This window comes from Vidua chalybeata, chromosome 6 (genome assembly GCF_026979565.1).
Source record: "Vidua chalybeata isolate OUT-0048 chromosome 6, bVidCha1 merged haplotype, whole genome shotgun sequence".
In the NCBI taxonomy this organism is placed as follows: domain Eukaryota; kingdom Metazoa; phylum Chordata; class Aves; order Passeriformes; family Viduidae; genus Vidua; species Vidua chalybeata.
In genome coordinates, this window is record NC_071535.1 from 21,822,226 (window position 1) to 21,839,897 (window position 17,672).

The 17,672-nt window shown below is 38.8% G+C and overlaps 1 protein-coding gene across 4 annotated transcripts in view; it reads left to right on the top strand.

The window, feature by feature from the left end:
* SPTLC2 (serine palmitoyltransferase long chain base subunit 2) overlaps positions 1 to 17,435 on the top strand; it is a 78,676-nt gene extending 61,241 nt beyond the window's left edge. For 2 of the 4 annotated variants that reach the window (XM_053945593.1, XM_053945594.1), the window contains exons 10-12: positions 4,214 to 4,349; positions 6,361 to 6,490; positions 11,487 to 17,435. In XM_053945593.1, coding sequence (XP_053801568.1) covers positions 4,214 to 4,349; positions 6,361 to 6,490; positions 11,487 to 11,606 — 386 coding nt within the window. In that variant the 3' untranslated portion in view covers positions 11,607 to 17,435. The remainder of the gene's footprint in view (positions 1 to 4,213; positions 4,350 to 6,360; positions 6,491 to 11,486) is intronic. The other 2 variants (XR_008431426.1, XR_008431427.1) reach the window with 2 other exon arrangements.
* Positions 17,436 to 17,672: the final 237 nt, after the last annotated feature.

The following is a 17,672-nucleotide window of genomic DNA, read 5'->3' on the forward strand; positions in this document are numbered from 1 at the left end:
TGATCACCAGGACCTTTCAAAGATGATCATGAGCTGCCTTGCTGTGGTGTCCACCAGCTCTTTCAACAGTTGTGGATGCATCCTCTCAGGGTCCATGGACTTGTGGATGTCAAGTCTGCTTAGGTTTTTTCTAACCCAATCCTCCTTTACCGGGGGACAGTCATCTTCACAATACTCCTTTACCCTTCCTGGTCTTCAGACCAGGGTCAGAGATTCCTGAGGAACGGTCTTGTCAGTGGAGACCAATGTGAAGAAGGCATTCAGTAACTCTGCCTTCTCTGCTTCCTGTTTTCATTATAACTTCTGCCTTTCTGAGCATTATGACCTCTAAAGCAGACACCTTTCACACCAAGTGATGAAGAATTATTCACAGAACCACTGTATATCCTGAGTTGGAAGGGACCCACAAGGATCGTGAAGTCCAACTCTTACATGAATGGCCCATACCGATATTGGACTCACAACCATGGCATTATTGGTACCATGCTCTAATTATCTGAGCTAATCTCAGGGTCATTGTTTTAGCCCGTGGGAATATCTTCTGGCAAAGATACTAATTTACTTCCAGTAGTTGCAAGGAATATGCATCTCATGTGCTTTCAGATTCATAATGGAGTACTTTCTCTAGGGTGTTGGAATATTTTTTTTTAGGTATATGCTAGCTACATTTTTTTAAAGAATATTTCTTACATTGTTTATTTGTGACAGGAGAGTTTCTCCCCTTTAGATGGCATGTGACCTTTACTTCTGATACAATGGCAGCATATTCTTTAGGACATATATGCGCACTTGAGACTAAATGATGCCTAGGCTACTACAAGCAAGGAATTGTTTTACTAAACTGTAAGAGCAATCTTGATATGACTGTAGTAAATTTGCAAAAGGGTATAGAAGTACAGGAAAAGTGATTAGCTATCCTCTAATTTCAATGTTGTTCTGTCAGAAGCTAGTTTAAGCCATTTACAGGACCCATGATCTGATAAACACTTGAGTTGATCTGATAAACAGTTCTAGTTTTTTTAAGCTTTTGAAGAACTCCGTTCCAGTAATCATCCCATTTTTCCCCCTTTCCTTCCTTTGCTGAAGGTCATCACATTCCCATTTCCTAGCTGAAAGGATGTTACCGGAATGATTGCACAACTTCTATGCAAGAAGAGTTGGCAGGGTAGTGTCTGATCTGGCCTTCTTTGCATGGTCTTAAAAATGCAGCTGCATACTGCCAAAAAATCCAGTTACTGGAGAATGTATGCAGTCCTGACAGTTTTTCTAGGCCTACAGTTGAGCAGATGTGGACAAAGCTCTAACCTTCAGGAGATGCTTGGGCTTGGAAGGAATTTAGAGGTCCTGTTTTCAGTGCACTGTTTGGGTCACGAGTGGGATTAGCAATGGTACCTACTCACTGCTGTTTCCAGCACTGCTTGGTTTGTCTTTGGGGTCCCAGAAAACATGGTGGAACTGTACTAGCAGTTAACAGCCTGCTACACCAGTGGGTACCAATGGGGCTGAATCAGCAAATGTTGGTAGAGCCAAACACTGGATATATGCTTGTTGCATAATATTGCAAACCCTATTCAGTTAGCACGTAGAATCACTCTTCCAAGTGTAGGATTTTATAGTGGAGTAGGAGACTAAACATGTTGAAGTACAGAGAAGAGTACTTGCACTGAATGCAGGGAGAAAGGCAAGCAGAGGACAAGGAACCTGTGCTCATTTTTTGTTTGATTCCTGGTGCTTTGCTTCACCACAACTACAGTTCTCTTCAAATGGTAATGACGTGTGATGGGTAGTCAGCCATTGGGTAGAGATGGCACTGAATATATTTTCAAGTTTTTGGTAATATTATTGTAAGTTTTTAAATAAGTAATAATTTCATTAAATTACTTGATGGCTCTAGAGTGAAGTAAAAGCTGATAGACTTTTGAGACCTACAAATCTAAAGAAGGCAACATCTTCCAAATCTGTCTGTTGCTTTTAATAGGTGATTACATCTCTGTAGAGAACTGAAAGACTCATTCTTGAGACTTGTTTACATCGCAAAGCATTCTTCAATCTATAAGGACAAATCTAGAATCATAACCTGTTTTTATTGGTAGGAGTTTAGGGAAGACTGTGAAGCGGTTGCCAACTACAAATTAAGATTGCTCTTTAATCTTTAGTCTGGAAGGCTCCCAAGAACATGGAAAAGGGTGTGAATGTATAGAGGGGAAAACCATACAGGTGATGAAATTCCTTCTGCTTCAACACTGTAAACTCCATGCTTCATGGAAACACAGAGAAGATGTATGTATGGCAAAAGCTGCGTTCCTTGTCCTGGGAGAGGGGCTGATCCCAGCAGCTGTGTATGTTACCTTACTACTTGTGAAAACTGATTTGTATTTTGTACAATTGTACATCACTGACCTGACATATCAGAAATTGTTGCATTTCTGTGTAGGAGGTGTGCAATGCAGCTTTCTCAGAAGATACCAAAATAGCGTTTTTTCTGCACGTAGTTTGCTGTGGACACTTGTGTGTTTATTGATTGGCTCAATATTAGAAATGCAACTAGTGGCTTTTGGCCCACTATTTTTAGTATCTTGCAGTAAGCTTGATTCTTTCAATTTTATTGAGTTTGTTTCTTCTTCTCAACTTCATTTTGCAGTTTGGGTTACTTAAAATTACCAAATAATTGGTCTGAAAACGTAACAGAAAGCTGAGTCTGCAGCAGAGGATCTGATCTGATGTGAATAAATTAAAAATGTAGTTTCATAAGTTCAAGAAGCCTTTGTGTTTTACTGAACTCTTACTGCTTTTTGGGGAAGAGGAGTTAAGCTTCTGGAGAAACTCTGGGGGAGAAAAGATTAAGAAATAATACCGTTAATGAAGAAGAGCTGTCTTAAATGGCAGTCAGTGCTATTAAAAATACCAGCTTCTACCTACTAATGATAGGCCAAGTTTTGCAAACTTAACAGGTTTCACCTTTTTTTCTTATGCTATGCCTTTGATGGGGTTTTGCTTTTGATTGCCTGGTTGTGGGTGGAATGTCTGATACTCTTGGCAGCAAATACTACATAGGCTCTTAAAATTACATTTGTTCTGGCAGAGCAGAGCTGTGTGGGTGTTGGATGTTTCTTTGAGACCTGGCATTCCTGTTAGTTAATCACCTTATGTTATCTACAACTTTAAAGGAAGATGATGAATGTCTTAGCAGCCACCTTCACTATGTGGCACAGATCTGCATGCTGTACATTTCATGGTTCTGTTTATGAATCACCTGCTTGGGCAAGGCAGTGTTTGGGTAATCAATTATCCAGAAATATACTTTGTGGACCATAATAAGTGTTACTTATTATAGTCTCATCAAAGGCATAGTGCTTAATCTCGTAAGCACATTAGAGCATTAGTTGATCAGAAATGTATTATGATCTGCTTAAGTGAGATTATGTGAACCTTTTTCTGGGCAATACAGGAACATAGTACAGTGTGCTAGGCTAGAATTTAATTAACTGATAAATAGGTTGTTCTATGCATATATCTGAACATTTGAAATATTTAAATTGTACTAGCTATCTAATGTCCCATGTACTAATTTTGACAAATATCAAAGAATCCCTACAGAAATGGCTGAATACATGATAAATTGGCTGCTGCCACTTAACTGAAGTGAGCAGGATTTTCAGAAGTAATTAGTTTAATTTAAACCCAGCTCATTTTAACTGAAAAAGGTTAGGGAGCAGCCACGTGATAGTTCAGCAAAGAGATCTAAAGAGGAAGGTAGTAATTTACAATAATGCAGAAAAGCAGGATAAAACAACACCAGATGATTCAATAGGTTTTCCATTAATTATTCAAAGTCTAAGCAAACTCTTCTTCAATATGCAGTTACAAGTGAATTCTGAGAAAACTTTGAATCTTGTTTAAAAGCGGGTAACTGCCTTTTTTTTTTTCCAGGTACCTCTTGATTGAAAGAAAACCTGATATAGAAAAACTAGGCAGTGCTTGGACTTGATAGTTGTGCCTTTCTTGGTCCATTCAGACTTGTCAGAAAATGCTTGATTATTCTTGGTTACATGAAGGAGAAGAAAGTACAAATCCCAATTTGCATTTATTTTTAACGCTTCCATAAGTACAAGCAGGACATTAATGTCTTGTAGTTTAGTTTGAGGGCTTGTTTTGCAGTTATGGATGTGACTTATGACAATTGAGTTCAGTCTCACCTTCAATTCTTTTCTAGGGAGAGCACGTGTGCAGCAGCTAGCAGAGAACACAAGATATTTCAGGAGACGACTGAAAGAGATGGGCTTTATCATCTATGGAAATGAAGATTCCCCTGTTGTGCCTCTGATGCTGTACATGCCAGCAAAAATTGGGTATGTTTGACAGCATAACTTCTTACCCATCTTCTTTAAAGCTAGGTTGGTGTAAGAATATGAAGAGTTTTCTAAAGATAAGAAAATATTTGATTTTTGCTTTTATTATCATTACTGAGTCCTGTAAAATAGGGAAACTTCTATAAGTGATCTTGAGAAAATTGAGGCTTGTAGCTTGGGGCATCAAGAAAGCACTTTGGGGAAGCAATTTTGCCTCTCTGTGTCATGTGTTAAAGGTTGGGTTGTGTGTTTCCATTTTATTTATATGTAAAGTGTACAAATGTGCTAAAGAGGAGCTGAAATGGAATGGAAATTAACATTAAAAGTCATTGGGGGAAGTCTTTCAACTAGCTCCCGGATCAGAAGGAGCCAACATTTTCATTGATGAGCTTTGGAAATTAGGAAAGGAAAAACAGCGGGGATGGGACATGATGGGACACAACAACATGTATTTAATGAATCCCAAGTTTTTAAGAGGTCTAGATATAATCACTCAGGTATTGGTACTGTAAATGCTAAAACAACTGTAGTACATAGGTTTATAAATTCTTGCCAATTTGTGGAGTGCTGTGTGGATAATTAAGGCTAAAATTCTACAAAGAGGATACATAAAGTATAGACTGAAAATTTTTTCAACATAAACAAAAACCTGATTTCAGGGATGGCTTGGCTTTGATTGCTACTTTTCAGGGTCTGTGTAATGCAGTGCTCAATCAACACTTTCAAATTTGGAAAACATAATTTCATTTTACACTGTACTGAACATCTCTAGTGCTTGACTAGCTCAGGCTTCAGTCTGGCACTTTTTTTGAAGCTAGATACCCTTGTTCTTCACCCTTCTCAGTGTAACAGAGTTTTAAAAGGCCTGTTACCTTTATGGGTGGTGCAGACTACAGGTCCAGCATACAAAGGCAGCTGTTTCCACTGCCCAGCTTCTCTACCAGTAAATACAATCTTTTCCTTGGAAAGGTTAATGGAAATATTTATTGGCTGAGCAGTTGGGCCAGTATCTTACTTAAAATGAGCAAGGAACAGAGAGCTGTGATAAGAGTTGGCCTTAGGATCTGCATCAGACTTACTTGATCTTTTCTTTGTCTCTTATAGCCTGTTTTTAAAATCGTTTGAGAGTAATAAATGGACACAAAATTAAGTGTATCAGGATGCACCTATTTATAAGGAAAACAGTTGTGGCAGAAAATATAAAGACCTAGTAAAAGAATGTTATTTTTATATGTCCTTATAAACCTCTTAAGTTCGTTGCTACTTCTCACAACAAGGTCTGGTCAAAAAGGATTAACCATTTCCGGTGGCCTGTAGAAACACCCCCAACTGCACTGCCATTACAGATCGGATCGAGATCTTTGTGTCTCTCACTGTATAAGTCACAGCCACTACTTTCTTTAATCTCCTTAAGAATTTGTTTTGTTGAAGATAGTGTGTGACAGTTGCATGGTATTTTTACACCTTCCTTAAACATATTAGGTATCAGATTATCTCAATTTACTGTGGTGATTCAGTGGTTCCCGTGATACTTATAAAGTGGTGCATTCTGTGATACAATAATGTACTTCAATAAAATTAAATTCATGAAAACAAAACATCTTGAAATTGCAGAAACATCCGCTTTGGGGCATTGCAGCATGAGGGGTTCCTTGTACAGTCAAACTTCTGAGCCAAAATCACTCTTTCCTTTTGGAAAGATTTCCAAGCTTAGGTTACAAATCCATTTAGAAACAGCCTGCTAAAGACCAGTCTCTGCCACATATAATCTTTCATCTTTGTTAGAACTTAATACACTGAAACCTTTTGAGAAGGACCACCTTGGGATTGAATTTAAAAAAGGCTTTTGTGAGCAGGCTTTTCTGCCTCTAAAAAGAAAGCATTGGAAGCTCCAAACTGTGGTGTGACAGCCTTGCTGCAACAAAGGCCTGTGTGGGTTACCATACTGAGTCCTTCATGCTCCTGCTTTGCCACCACTGGAATAACTGTGACGATCTCGTTCTCTCTGCAGCGCGTTTGGGCGTGAGATGCTGAAGCGGAACATCGGTGTTGTGGTTGTGGGCTTCCCTGCCACCCCCATCATCGAGTCCAGAGCCAGATTCTGTTTGTCTGCAGCTCATACCAAAGAGATGCTTGATACAGTAAGTGTTTCATCTTGTCTTCCTTCTGCTTGTGCCTGCTAATAAACAGATACAACAATTGTCTGGTTTTGTACACTGGGTCAATGTTTGGTACATGACATGATGGTACATGATTAACCTAATCTTCAAAGCCCTTTGCAATAAAGCTGGCAATGACTCCATCTCTTGCCTTGCTTTAACAGTGTAGAATGGCTGCTTAGAGTAAATCTCAGGACTTCTCTTGTTCTATTTTAAAAGGAGACAGTCTCATTCCTGTGAGACAATGCTTTTTACTCTCTTTAAAGGCTATACCTTGCATTGAACTGGTTAGAAGGAAACATTTTGCATCTTCTGACCCTAGATGCTAGTGGTATGAAAAAAAAAAAAATAAAAAGGCCTGAGAACCTCCAAAACATTTATATTCCTCTCAAAAGGAAGCACTTGATTACTAGTGAGAATTTTTATTCCAGAGATTACTATTACTGTTCTTGTTTAAAGCTTCAGAGCACTGTATCTTAAGTGACCCTGTCCTAGTGAGTCTGTACCACATGCAATGCCTTACTTAGTCCTACTTGCAGAGGGAATGGAGGTCCCCTCGAAGGAGGCCTGCATCACAGTTAGGAGATGCTGCCTTCAAAAAGTAAGGATGGTGGTTACTCTCTGACTAACAGAGTTGAAAGAGGATTATATGAATAAGTCTGACTATTCTTATTATGTCTTGGTGTGGTAGCTACATTCAATTTTGAGTCTTCTGAATAATCTTTTTTGATGGACATATGTACATGGGCTGTTTTAGGCAGTGCCAATGTTTGGCATTGCACTTTTTTCCCCACTTTGAGGGTCTGTGACTCAGAATATAAAGTAGGTTGAGTCATGAATTTGGACTTCATGAGAGTAGACTCTGTCCTATTCAGAGACCTACTTGAAAGAATCCCATAGGATACAGTCTCCTGAAGAATGATCTATCCTGACTTAAAGAGGAAATGTGGTGGGAAGCCTGCATGGATCAACAAACCAACAAATATATATCATGAAAGTGTATAAGAGGTGCAGGCATGGACAGGTGACCAAGGAAGAATAAAGAGACAGTCCAGAGCATGCAGGGATGGGGTCAGGAAAAACAAAGCCCACCTGGACCTCAGTCTGTCAAAGGACATCAAATGTAGCAGGCAGAGCTTTTATGGGGCATTAGTAGCAAGAGAAAGAGTAGAGGAAATGTGGAGGACTGCTGCTGAATGGCACAGGGAATCAGGTGAGAAATGTGTGCAAGAGGTAAGAGTACTCAGTGCCTTTGTTGTCTCAGTCTACTGGTGAGACTTAGGAATCCTGAGAGCATGAGATTAGTGGAAAAGTACGGAGCAGTAAATACTTACCTTTGGTGTGAAGGAGGCTCCAATAAGGGAACATTTAAACAAAATCAACATGCACAAGTCCATGGGACCTGAAGAGCTGCATCCACAAGCATTGAGGGAGTTGACTGTCACTGTAAGGCCACTCTTGATTATCATCTTTGGAGGAAGAGTTCGTGGTGGCTGGGGGAGGCTTCTGAAGACTGGAAGATAGCCAATGTCACCTTCTTCTTGAAGAAGGGCAAAAAAGCGTAAGGAACTGCAGGTTGAAAAGCCTTGCCTTTATCTTGAGAAGATTGTGGAGAAAAAAAATCTTAAAACTATTTTTGAACGTTTTGTGGACAAGGTGATTGGGAGTAGTCACTGAGTTAGGAAGGGGAAATCATGCCTCATGTCCAAATATGATCAGGTGGTAACACTTCAATATGTGAACAGCAAATAGGATATCTAACAGATATTTACTAATGTCTTATAAAAAAAAAATAGACTCAACCTTTTCACACTTGACTGCTATAGAACTTACATAAAAATCAACAGCTTAAAATTACAAGCTTTTTAAATTTAATTTCTGTGAAAAAAAAATAGTAAGGTAGTGTGTGATGTGAGCAGTTTCATAATGTATGTGTAGTGTCATTGAGTAGTATCACCCTGCTGTGTATCTGTGATGCTGTACTTGCTGCTCCTGAGTTGTTTCTGCCTGTGAGAGATTCCCTAACACTCCAACAACAGACTGTTTAAGGAATTCCTTCCCAGCTACTTGACCCGCTACTCTTCCCTTAACTATCTCGATTTAGTTGTTTCTGTTCCAAATAAAGGTTTGGAACCAGTACATTCAGAGAAGACCCTCTCCTTTGCTTCCTTTTGCCCTGTGTACAATAAATAGTATCAGACTTGGCTGAGACCTGAGTTCATTGACACAAATGAGGGAGCAGTAATTTCTGGGACAGGTGGGCATGGAGTAGGGATGAATAGATAAGAGATGGGAGGAAGGAAAATAAAGAAAACTGAAGTCTCTGAAAAAATACTGCTGCAAATTGAGCTAAAACTGAAGCTGTACAAACTTGATATGCAGACACTACCTGAGCAATTGTGCAATTTTACAGTTGGTTAGGTTCTTGGTCTTCTCTTTTAGTGACTAGCTGGGGCCTTTGCCATAATAAGCTGCTTTTGTAGGGTCTGTGTAAATACCACGTTTGTGCTCTTCCAAAATCTATCTGTAACTTTTATTACTCTGGTTTAAAAACCTCTTTTCCTGTCAATTCTTTCTGCATTTTCCAAAAAATGTTTCAAATTTTGTGCACTTAACATAAGACTCACTGCTAGAGTACCTTTGTAAGTGTTAAATGTACTAAATTGAGGAAATGCTTGTTCAATATATTAGAGCTTGTCTGCTAAGAAAATTAATCCAGAGCAAAATGAGGTGTGAGTTTTGAAGTGAATGAAGAAATCCTGACTTAGCTCAGTATGTGGAGGCTTTTTTCCAAGTTAGCGTAACCCCCTTTATGGTTCAAAATAGCTGCATGCTCAGAACCCAGAACATTGGCAAGAGGAGTTAATAAGGAGCAAGTCTTCGTGTCAGTGACTTTGTGCAGTGTTTTCTTGTGATGCAGTGAAAAGGGATTGATTTCAGGCAGCTAATCATTAAGGCAGACCTCAGGTCTAATCCCTCTTGCTAACTGTGGCAACAATATGCAGGAGGAGGAAGAACTAAAAAATGAATGGACTTGGGGAGAGCTGGCAGACAGCTTCTTTAAGTCACTGAAAGGAGACAACTTGGTATCCCATCTATGTATTCATGGATGCTAGCTAGGACTCTTGTGGTATTTTTTTAAACAAAACTTATTCAGGTTTGAAGCATAGGGAAGAGAAGCTTGTCTATTTGTAATGCTTCCTTGTTCTTATTAAATACACCCACATGATGAGGAACAGTTCTTAGTTAAAATTTTAACTGTTTTATGTAAATAAAATTTCCTTGCCTAAAAATATTTGGCTTAGGATCAGAGTGAAGTCCCTCATAACCTGCATCGCTGTGGGCTGTGCTTTCTTTTCAGTGATGAAAAATATATTACACTCTCCTAAAGTCAGAGTACACCAATGCCATTTCCTTTGTAGTCTTTGCTGGTCACATGGTCCTTTTTGTTTTAAATTAATAAAATCCTAAATCTGCATTCAAGAATAACAGTTAACATACTCTTTCAACAGAAATTCAGCTTTAAATTGCTTCCATATGGGATCTTTACTTAAGGCTCTGGCAGACTGTGCCCACACTTTTGTTTTGTTTTGTTTTTACCGACGTCCAACTTCTGGGTTTGTCGTTCCCCCAGATTTTAGAGCTCAGAGGTTTTTGCTGCCAGATACAACAAGCATGAAGGGCCATTGTTTAAAGAAACAAAAACTTGAACTATCCATCTAGGAAGAGAAAACATGTCGAGCTATTAACCCCCATCTTCCAGCTGTCCTCAAGAGACAAGCATTTGATGCAGATTGGAGCATCAGTGTTGAATTAGTGACATTCTGAAGCAATGCTGAATGTACCTATCTCAATAAATTTACAATTCAAGGCAGTGAAGAATGCCAATCTTTGAATTAAAAAAAAATCATATTGGACTTGGAAGTGATCTTCTGAATTAATTTTTGTCACTTGCCTATATAAAATAACTAGCATAACATGCTATCACAGATTTGTCTGCAACAACTGATTTATTTTGTACTTTGCTCTAAGTGTTCTGTAGAGAAATGAAGTTTAGGATTTGGCTTTTAATAGACCCTATTGTGTGTGGACTAATGTCTTATCAGAGATTGCAACATAATGGAAGTATGATTAACTGCGCTGGGACTTCCCTCATTTCTTACGCAAGCAGATGTTTGATCTCTGGTAAACTTCATAATATTTCAGTTCAGGTCAAAATGGTGAAAGGCTGTGCTAATTTAGTAGAATGTTCTGGGTCATCAGTTGCTTGAGTGCAGCCTTTGTGGCAACCTCAGTGGGACTTGCTTTCCAAGGAGAAAATGCTTAGGGTCCTACCCAGAATAACTTTTTATTTTTATTTCCTTGAATTGTCTGGAAAAAAATCTCCTGTGCCATGTTGTTTATGACACATAGCTTTCATCTGTAGCTGTATGTGGACAATGCAAATTAACCAAATGTAGATATAACAAAGGCATCTATAGAACTTGTTAGCTCACTATTGTAGTTTGTCTTTGCTATTTTGCAGTTTAAAAAATACAATAGATCAGGTTTGGTAACACAAGTTGTTTTCAAACTGAATGATACATAAGGAGGAGTCCTTATGTATGTCAAACAAAATGTACATTTTTTTTCTGTTTCAGTTCCATTACCTCCAGGAAGGGAAAAACATTATTCTCTTTTTCTATCTATGAATAGTCATGGGATTAGCTGGATATTATAATTCTGTTCTGGAACTGGAATAGTCAGGTGGATGCATAGGCACTCTCAGTTAAGTGACCAGTGCTGTTTATGTGGTCTCAAAATTTCTGAATGCTAAAAAAAAATAAAAATCCTATGCACTTCTGAAGGTACTGGCTTCTAGCACAGTAAAATCACAAGTAAAGTGGCTGTCAGAGTAGTCTGCAGGCATACATAAAGGAAGATGTGTGGATAACTTGCATCTGTCTCCTCTGCTGATCTACTGTGGTCTCTTTGGCAGGCTTTAAAAGAAATCAATGAAGTTGGGGACCTTTTGCAACTGAAATATTCCCGTCGCCGTTTGGTACCTCTCTTGGACCGGCCGTTTGACGAGACAACATATGAAGAAACAGAAGACTGAACTCCCTCCATGTGCCTCAGTGGGAGGGACACACCCATGGGACACTCCGTGGCACACAGGCCACAGCATCCATGAACAACACACTTATGACTGTTTAGTATAAGAGACATTTCCTCACCATACTGAAGTGGCCACATCAACTCTAAATGGCATTTTGTAAATAGGGAGAGGAGAAAAAAATTCTTTGATTTCTGTGTCTTCAGGGTCTGGCCCTAGAGGTGCTTGGCTTTATTTTTTTCTTGTTGCTTTTTTTTATTTATTTGTCTCAATAAGTTCACAGCAACCTAAGCTGGCTGTGGCTGATTAGTTCAGACTTTGTATGCACCATTAGCCTCCCAGATGCTGGCTGAGATGTTGTGAGCATGTGTGACGCTGGCATGGCAGCATTTTCAGTGTCACTGCTAGGTGTCTGATCTTCCCAATAAGGAATGAGCTGACCTGTCTGTTTCTGGAGACTTCCTAAAGAAACTGTTGATTGCTAACTTCGACATATTTAACAAGATGGATAATCAACCAAAGTCATTTTTTTTCATTTGCAGTTACTTATGTTTAAAACTTGAATTTAGCCTTTTTAAAATAAATGTGTTGTTGACATGTCGCTGACAGGACCATTGTTCCCAAACATTATTTAGTTTTGTAAGCCACAGGCAGAAGGACTTCTGGAACTGTAGCCTCTTTTCCTTCACAGTATGGATACCAGATTGTCTCCTGGTTTTGACACTAATTGTCCCTTTGATAGAGGGTAAGTGATGGAGAAGGATTTGTTTTGTTTTTAATACTTCTGTTTAAAAAAAAAAGAAAAAATATGGGTTGTGTATGTGTTGCTTTCTCATCTTCAGGTTAGTTTCTCTTGCTTTAGAATTATCATAAAGTCATGAACAAGTCACTGAGTCCTAGAAGGGAGCCTTAGAGTTTTAAGAAACTAGAGCAAGTCTTGTGCTTAGTTTTAAGACTAAGCCCCCTTAATAAGCAGGCCTATACAAGGAGTGACTATCTGGAGAACCATCTATTCCATGCAGAGCTGTGAAAGACTGCTGCCCTTTGCTATGCTAACTCACTGTTTCTTGTCATCTGTGAGGTGTTCTTCACTGGCCCTGTTATGCATATGGATAGCTTGACTCTTGTAGTCATACTTATATTTTGGCTGGCCAGCAAGTCCCCATTGGCAGCTGCATATCTGTAGGTCTTCCCTGAAGAGAGAGAATGTCCTCACAATTGCATTTAGTTTGATATCTTTATTCTTTTGTACTTCTGTTACTGATCAACACTGCTCAAATGAGTGTTCGCTGAGCCAGTTGCTGTTTGGAGTCTTTATCTGCAAGTTTCATATTATACTGTCCCTCTGTTTCAAATAGATGTCTTTGCTCTCATACACCTTAGAACTGGTCTGCTACTTAGTCTTTACATCTTGAATTCTTTCACTGAACAGAATGGATCAGCAAAAAGGTACCAAAAGTTTTAAATATGAGTCAATTGCAGTATAGTTTGTATCTGTATTTTCTATTTAGACATACATGATTTCTGCAAAGATAGTAAAATGTTTACATTGTGTCAATTGGGTTGGGCCAGCTCTTCAGTTTGGGTTAGGAAGTTACTTTTTGCAGGTTACTGGGGTTTTAGAAACAGGCTGATCATCATAATACTAAAGCAGAGAGCAACTCAAAGCTCTTTGTGTGGTGCTGAAAAAAAATTCATTCTTTTAAAGTTCTTTAATGTTCACTCTGCAACTAACAGGGAGGGAGTGTTTTGGTCACTAGAACCAAGCAATTCTGCAAATACATGTGGTGAGTTAAAGCAGAATTGGCTTCTATTTTATAGACTAACTTCATGCATTTATAGATCTTGTTACATTTTAATGTAATGGAACTTCAAAAGACTGGTTCATTTTTTTACCATTGAATTTCAGATATTTAATTATATGAGAAGAACTGAAATTGACTGTTTGAAAATAGGTGCAGTTAACTGTTTCTGTCTTAGTCCATTAATGTTGGTTGGCTCTTCTTCTGGAGCTGAGTGAGTGCAGAGTCTGAGAAGTCTGTATGTGCAGCTTGGATAGCTATGAAATAGTTTCATGTCTTCAGGCAGAGTTAATAAACAGCAGTTAGCTGAGCTTACTTTCTCACCCATCTTCTGCCCAGGACTAGCTCTAACATTCCAGCAGATTACCTGCTTTCTGACTTCAAGAAGCTTTACTGATTTTTTTTTTTCTCTCTCTGGATTGTACTAGGGAACAAGAGGAAGTTAGTACAGGAAGCCCTGACATCAGCCCTGATCCTATTAACTTGATCATTAAATGGTTTAAGAGCAGACAAAACAGATCAATTTAAAGGCTTGGATCTTTAGGTAGCTGTTTTTAAGCATTCACAAATGCACAGTGTGTTTGTCTGCTGTGTAGCAGTTTGTAAACTGTGATGTATTAAGTTAGAAGTAGGTTATCATAGATTCTACAAGTGTTGAATCTTAACCTTGTCTCGGAATCAGTTTTAGAGCAGCTTGTCTTTGGAAGGGAGAAAAGCATCTGGGAAAATCTTCATAATATAGATAAATCCTGTGTAATACTTCTGAAATAGTCAGTGTTCAAAAATTAGTAGTGTCCATTTGGTTTCTAGTTGCACTTGTTGAGGAAACTGTGTACAAGTTTCTGCCTTTTAGTATCTTTCTACTGTGTCACGCTGTCTGCATATAACTTTGAATTTTGAGTTGCAAAGGCACTTCAGAAATAATTCTGGCAGTTAGCATTTGCAAAGTGCTTGGTTGCATTTCAGCCTTGCCATATCCTTTTTGGAAAGCAAATCCCCACACTCCTGTCTGAAGCCTTTTGTTCAAGAGAACCTGTTTTGCCAAAATTTGGTAAAAAATTAGGAAACCTGTTGAAACTGCTTCTGAAAAAGTAAGAGTTACAAGTCCAAGATTGTACACTTTTAATTCAGTAATTCACTGAGCTTGAAAGCCAAGAAAACCTTTTTGCATCTACTAAAAAAAAACTCCAATAAGGGTTTGTGCTAGGCAAACCTACAGCATGTATGCTGTCACAGTATGTGTAGGATGGATTGCTGCTTTGATATTTATGTACTGACCAGAAATCTGTCTCCTTTTTCTCCTGGCAGTAGAAATGAATGAAAGAACCAATCTTGAGAGATCACAAAGGAAGAAAAGCTGCTTAAGAAATAAAACTTCAGTCCCTGCCAACTTTTCAGAGACATTCTAATTGAAAATGACTCCTGGTATTTCTTAAGAGATGCAAAATTGGAAAGAAAATGAAGGCTGCTTTTGAACAAAGGATTTTGCTCAGTACTGTATATTGGCTAAACTTACTCATAAATATACAATAGTTACCTTCCCAGTACCTCTCTGAAGAACTAAGCAAGCAACTTTTTGCCTCTGTTGAGCAGAGTGAAGAGTTTAGAACCATTACTGTTTTTAAGGCTAATGGCCATATTCTTTCACTCGTAAGAAAACTGAGAAGCTCCTATTACCAAGCATCAGCAAAGAGTGGGAGATCTGCTTCTTGTTAGAAACTGGCTTTCCCAAGTAGATCTTTGTCTTAAGGAACCTGATTCATAGTTTTTCCTTTAGTTCTTTGGCAGAGAATAAACCAGTTTTTTTATGTCAGAATATTCAGGGCCTTCATTTTTGTTTTTCACACGACACAAACTTTTGTATAGTATGTATATGGCTTATTTAACTCTCTAGTTGCTATATCTTTTCTAAGTAGCATCCATAGTGAACAGTTCTGGTTCTTGAGTTATGGGTGTAGTATGCTTCTGCTTTAGGCAAAGACTCAGAAGCGAGTTGACCAAACATCTGAAGGAATTGCATTATCCATCCTCCTCTTGCTGTTTCCTCTAAGTGTGCAGATAGGATACTCACTATCAGAGCTGCACCTTCACAAAGGACAGGCAAGGGAAGTGTGCCCATAAAATCAGCAGTTCTGTGCTGTATGGAGCAGAAATGGAGAAAAGGGGTAGTCAATTATTGCTTATTTTCAGCTGTACAGAGATCTTTCATGTGTACTTGAACAAGTATCCCTAAATCAGGAGTGCAGTTTTCAGTACCTGAATAGACACCCTTCTAAAACTTTTCCACACCAAGTAAGTCTTCTTCTCCTTCTGTGCAAATTTTGATTTGTTTTCCTCTGAAAACCATTTGGCTTGCAGCTGTTTGCTTGTTCAGAAGCCATGTTATCCATTCAGGGAGATCATAGGAGAGGTTGGAAGAAAGTGTGAGCATGAGTCTTCATTTAATCTAAGAGAACACCTTGCAGGACTGGATGTGGAGCACTATGCATGAGCCCCCTTGCTGCATCACAGAGAAGGAAACTTGTGGAAATGTATCCCAATATACAATGCTCAGTCAGAATGTATGTAGTTTATATATATTATTTTTACAGTTTATATTCAGCCTATGAAACTGTCAAGCATGCTGGGATCTGTATGGATGGCACCTTCTGCATGGAGATTTGCGGCACCTGAAGTCTGTTCTATTTTAGCACTAGTGAAGTGCTGAGCTGTTCAGGAATGCTTAGTATGACCCCTCAGCAGGTGCATTGTTGGCTTTGGTGCTGGACCTGACACCCAAGTGGCATAGGACCACTATTTGGAAAAAGCACGAGTCATTTGACCTGCATAACCTGAAGATTTTCTTTTAAAATATAAAAAAAATCTCCAGTGCCATTCTGATTGCGCTGTAGTCCTGTAAACATTCCCAGCCTTGCAGTTGTTCACCTGTTCAAGGATTCAGACTTAGTACTAGAGCACAAACATAAAGTGTTTGTGTGAAGTATTGTGCTTTATCTTTCACTAAAAAGAGAAGCATTTGTTGCAGACATTTGAGCTGTTGTGTTTATATCCCCAAATGGGGTTGGGTGAAGCAGATGATGACTGTGGTGTGTGTTGAAGGCCTTAAACTGTGATTCTTGGTATGAAGAATTAAAATTAAGACTGACCTTGAAGAATGCAGTGGATTTTAACCCATGGAAGAATACTCAGTGCTCTTAGTTAAGCAGTATGGACTGCTGTTTTCTTGGGAGGGAGATGGTGCTGTGCAGCTTACGTAGTTCCTGTGTAGTTCCATGGGTAACTTGTTCCTGGGCTGCTGAAAGTGGGAGATTACTGAGACAGTCAGGGACTTCAGAACCAGTGGCAGCTAGCAAATTCATTTCCTCAACAGTAGGCGAACAGGTCTCGCGTGAATATGCCAAAGGTTGGTGCCATTCCAAAAATACACAGGGAGGTGAAACATGCACCAAACCATGTGACCTTCGTAAGCATTCTTCTTATTTTTTTTTTGCCAAAGCTCATCCTATTCAGACAGTATTTCTGCTACCCTCTAATGGTATATTAAGCTTAATGCATCTCTAGCCTCCCAATACTAACTTCAGACCCACTTGAGACAGAACTGAGGAATGCTGGAGCCTGAGGCTTTAGGCTAGCAGCCCCAAAGCCAATGGTGGCCCACATTTCCACAAGCCCTGGGCAGAATTACCAAGTCACAGCACTTCATCTTAAATTGCACTGTATTCTTATGCCTCTGTGTTGCTATAATGTACATATATATTGGATTTTTTTGTAGATAAGACATTTTAGATAAAATTTTTAAATGGGCTTCCCCTCAAAATATTTTATGCCAGATGTCTAATTTTTTTTACACTTGTGATTAACATGAATATGGATGTTCTGTGGGCAGGGAAAAAGATAAATGGATGGTACATTGGCTTTAAAAAGGTAACAATGCATGTTAAAAAAAAAAACACTGGAGAAAAAAATGCTTGGGAAAAAAATCATTCAAATATATTCTATGTTCTGCATAATAAAGACTTTAAAAAAACCACTATATCATTATTTTGGCACTTTTTTTCTTAGTGAGGCTTTTCCCTATTTAGGAGACTGGACTCTCTTTCTCTTCCTTCCCAATTCCTCTCCCACCCACCCCCAAAATAAAAACCTCAAAAAAATTCAACACATGAGTTATATACTGGAATGACTGGGTAAAACCATAGCCTGTTTGAGACCTCAGACAGATCATTATTCCCCTCTAAGCTTGTACTCTAGAGCCAGGAAACCTTGC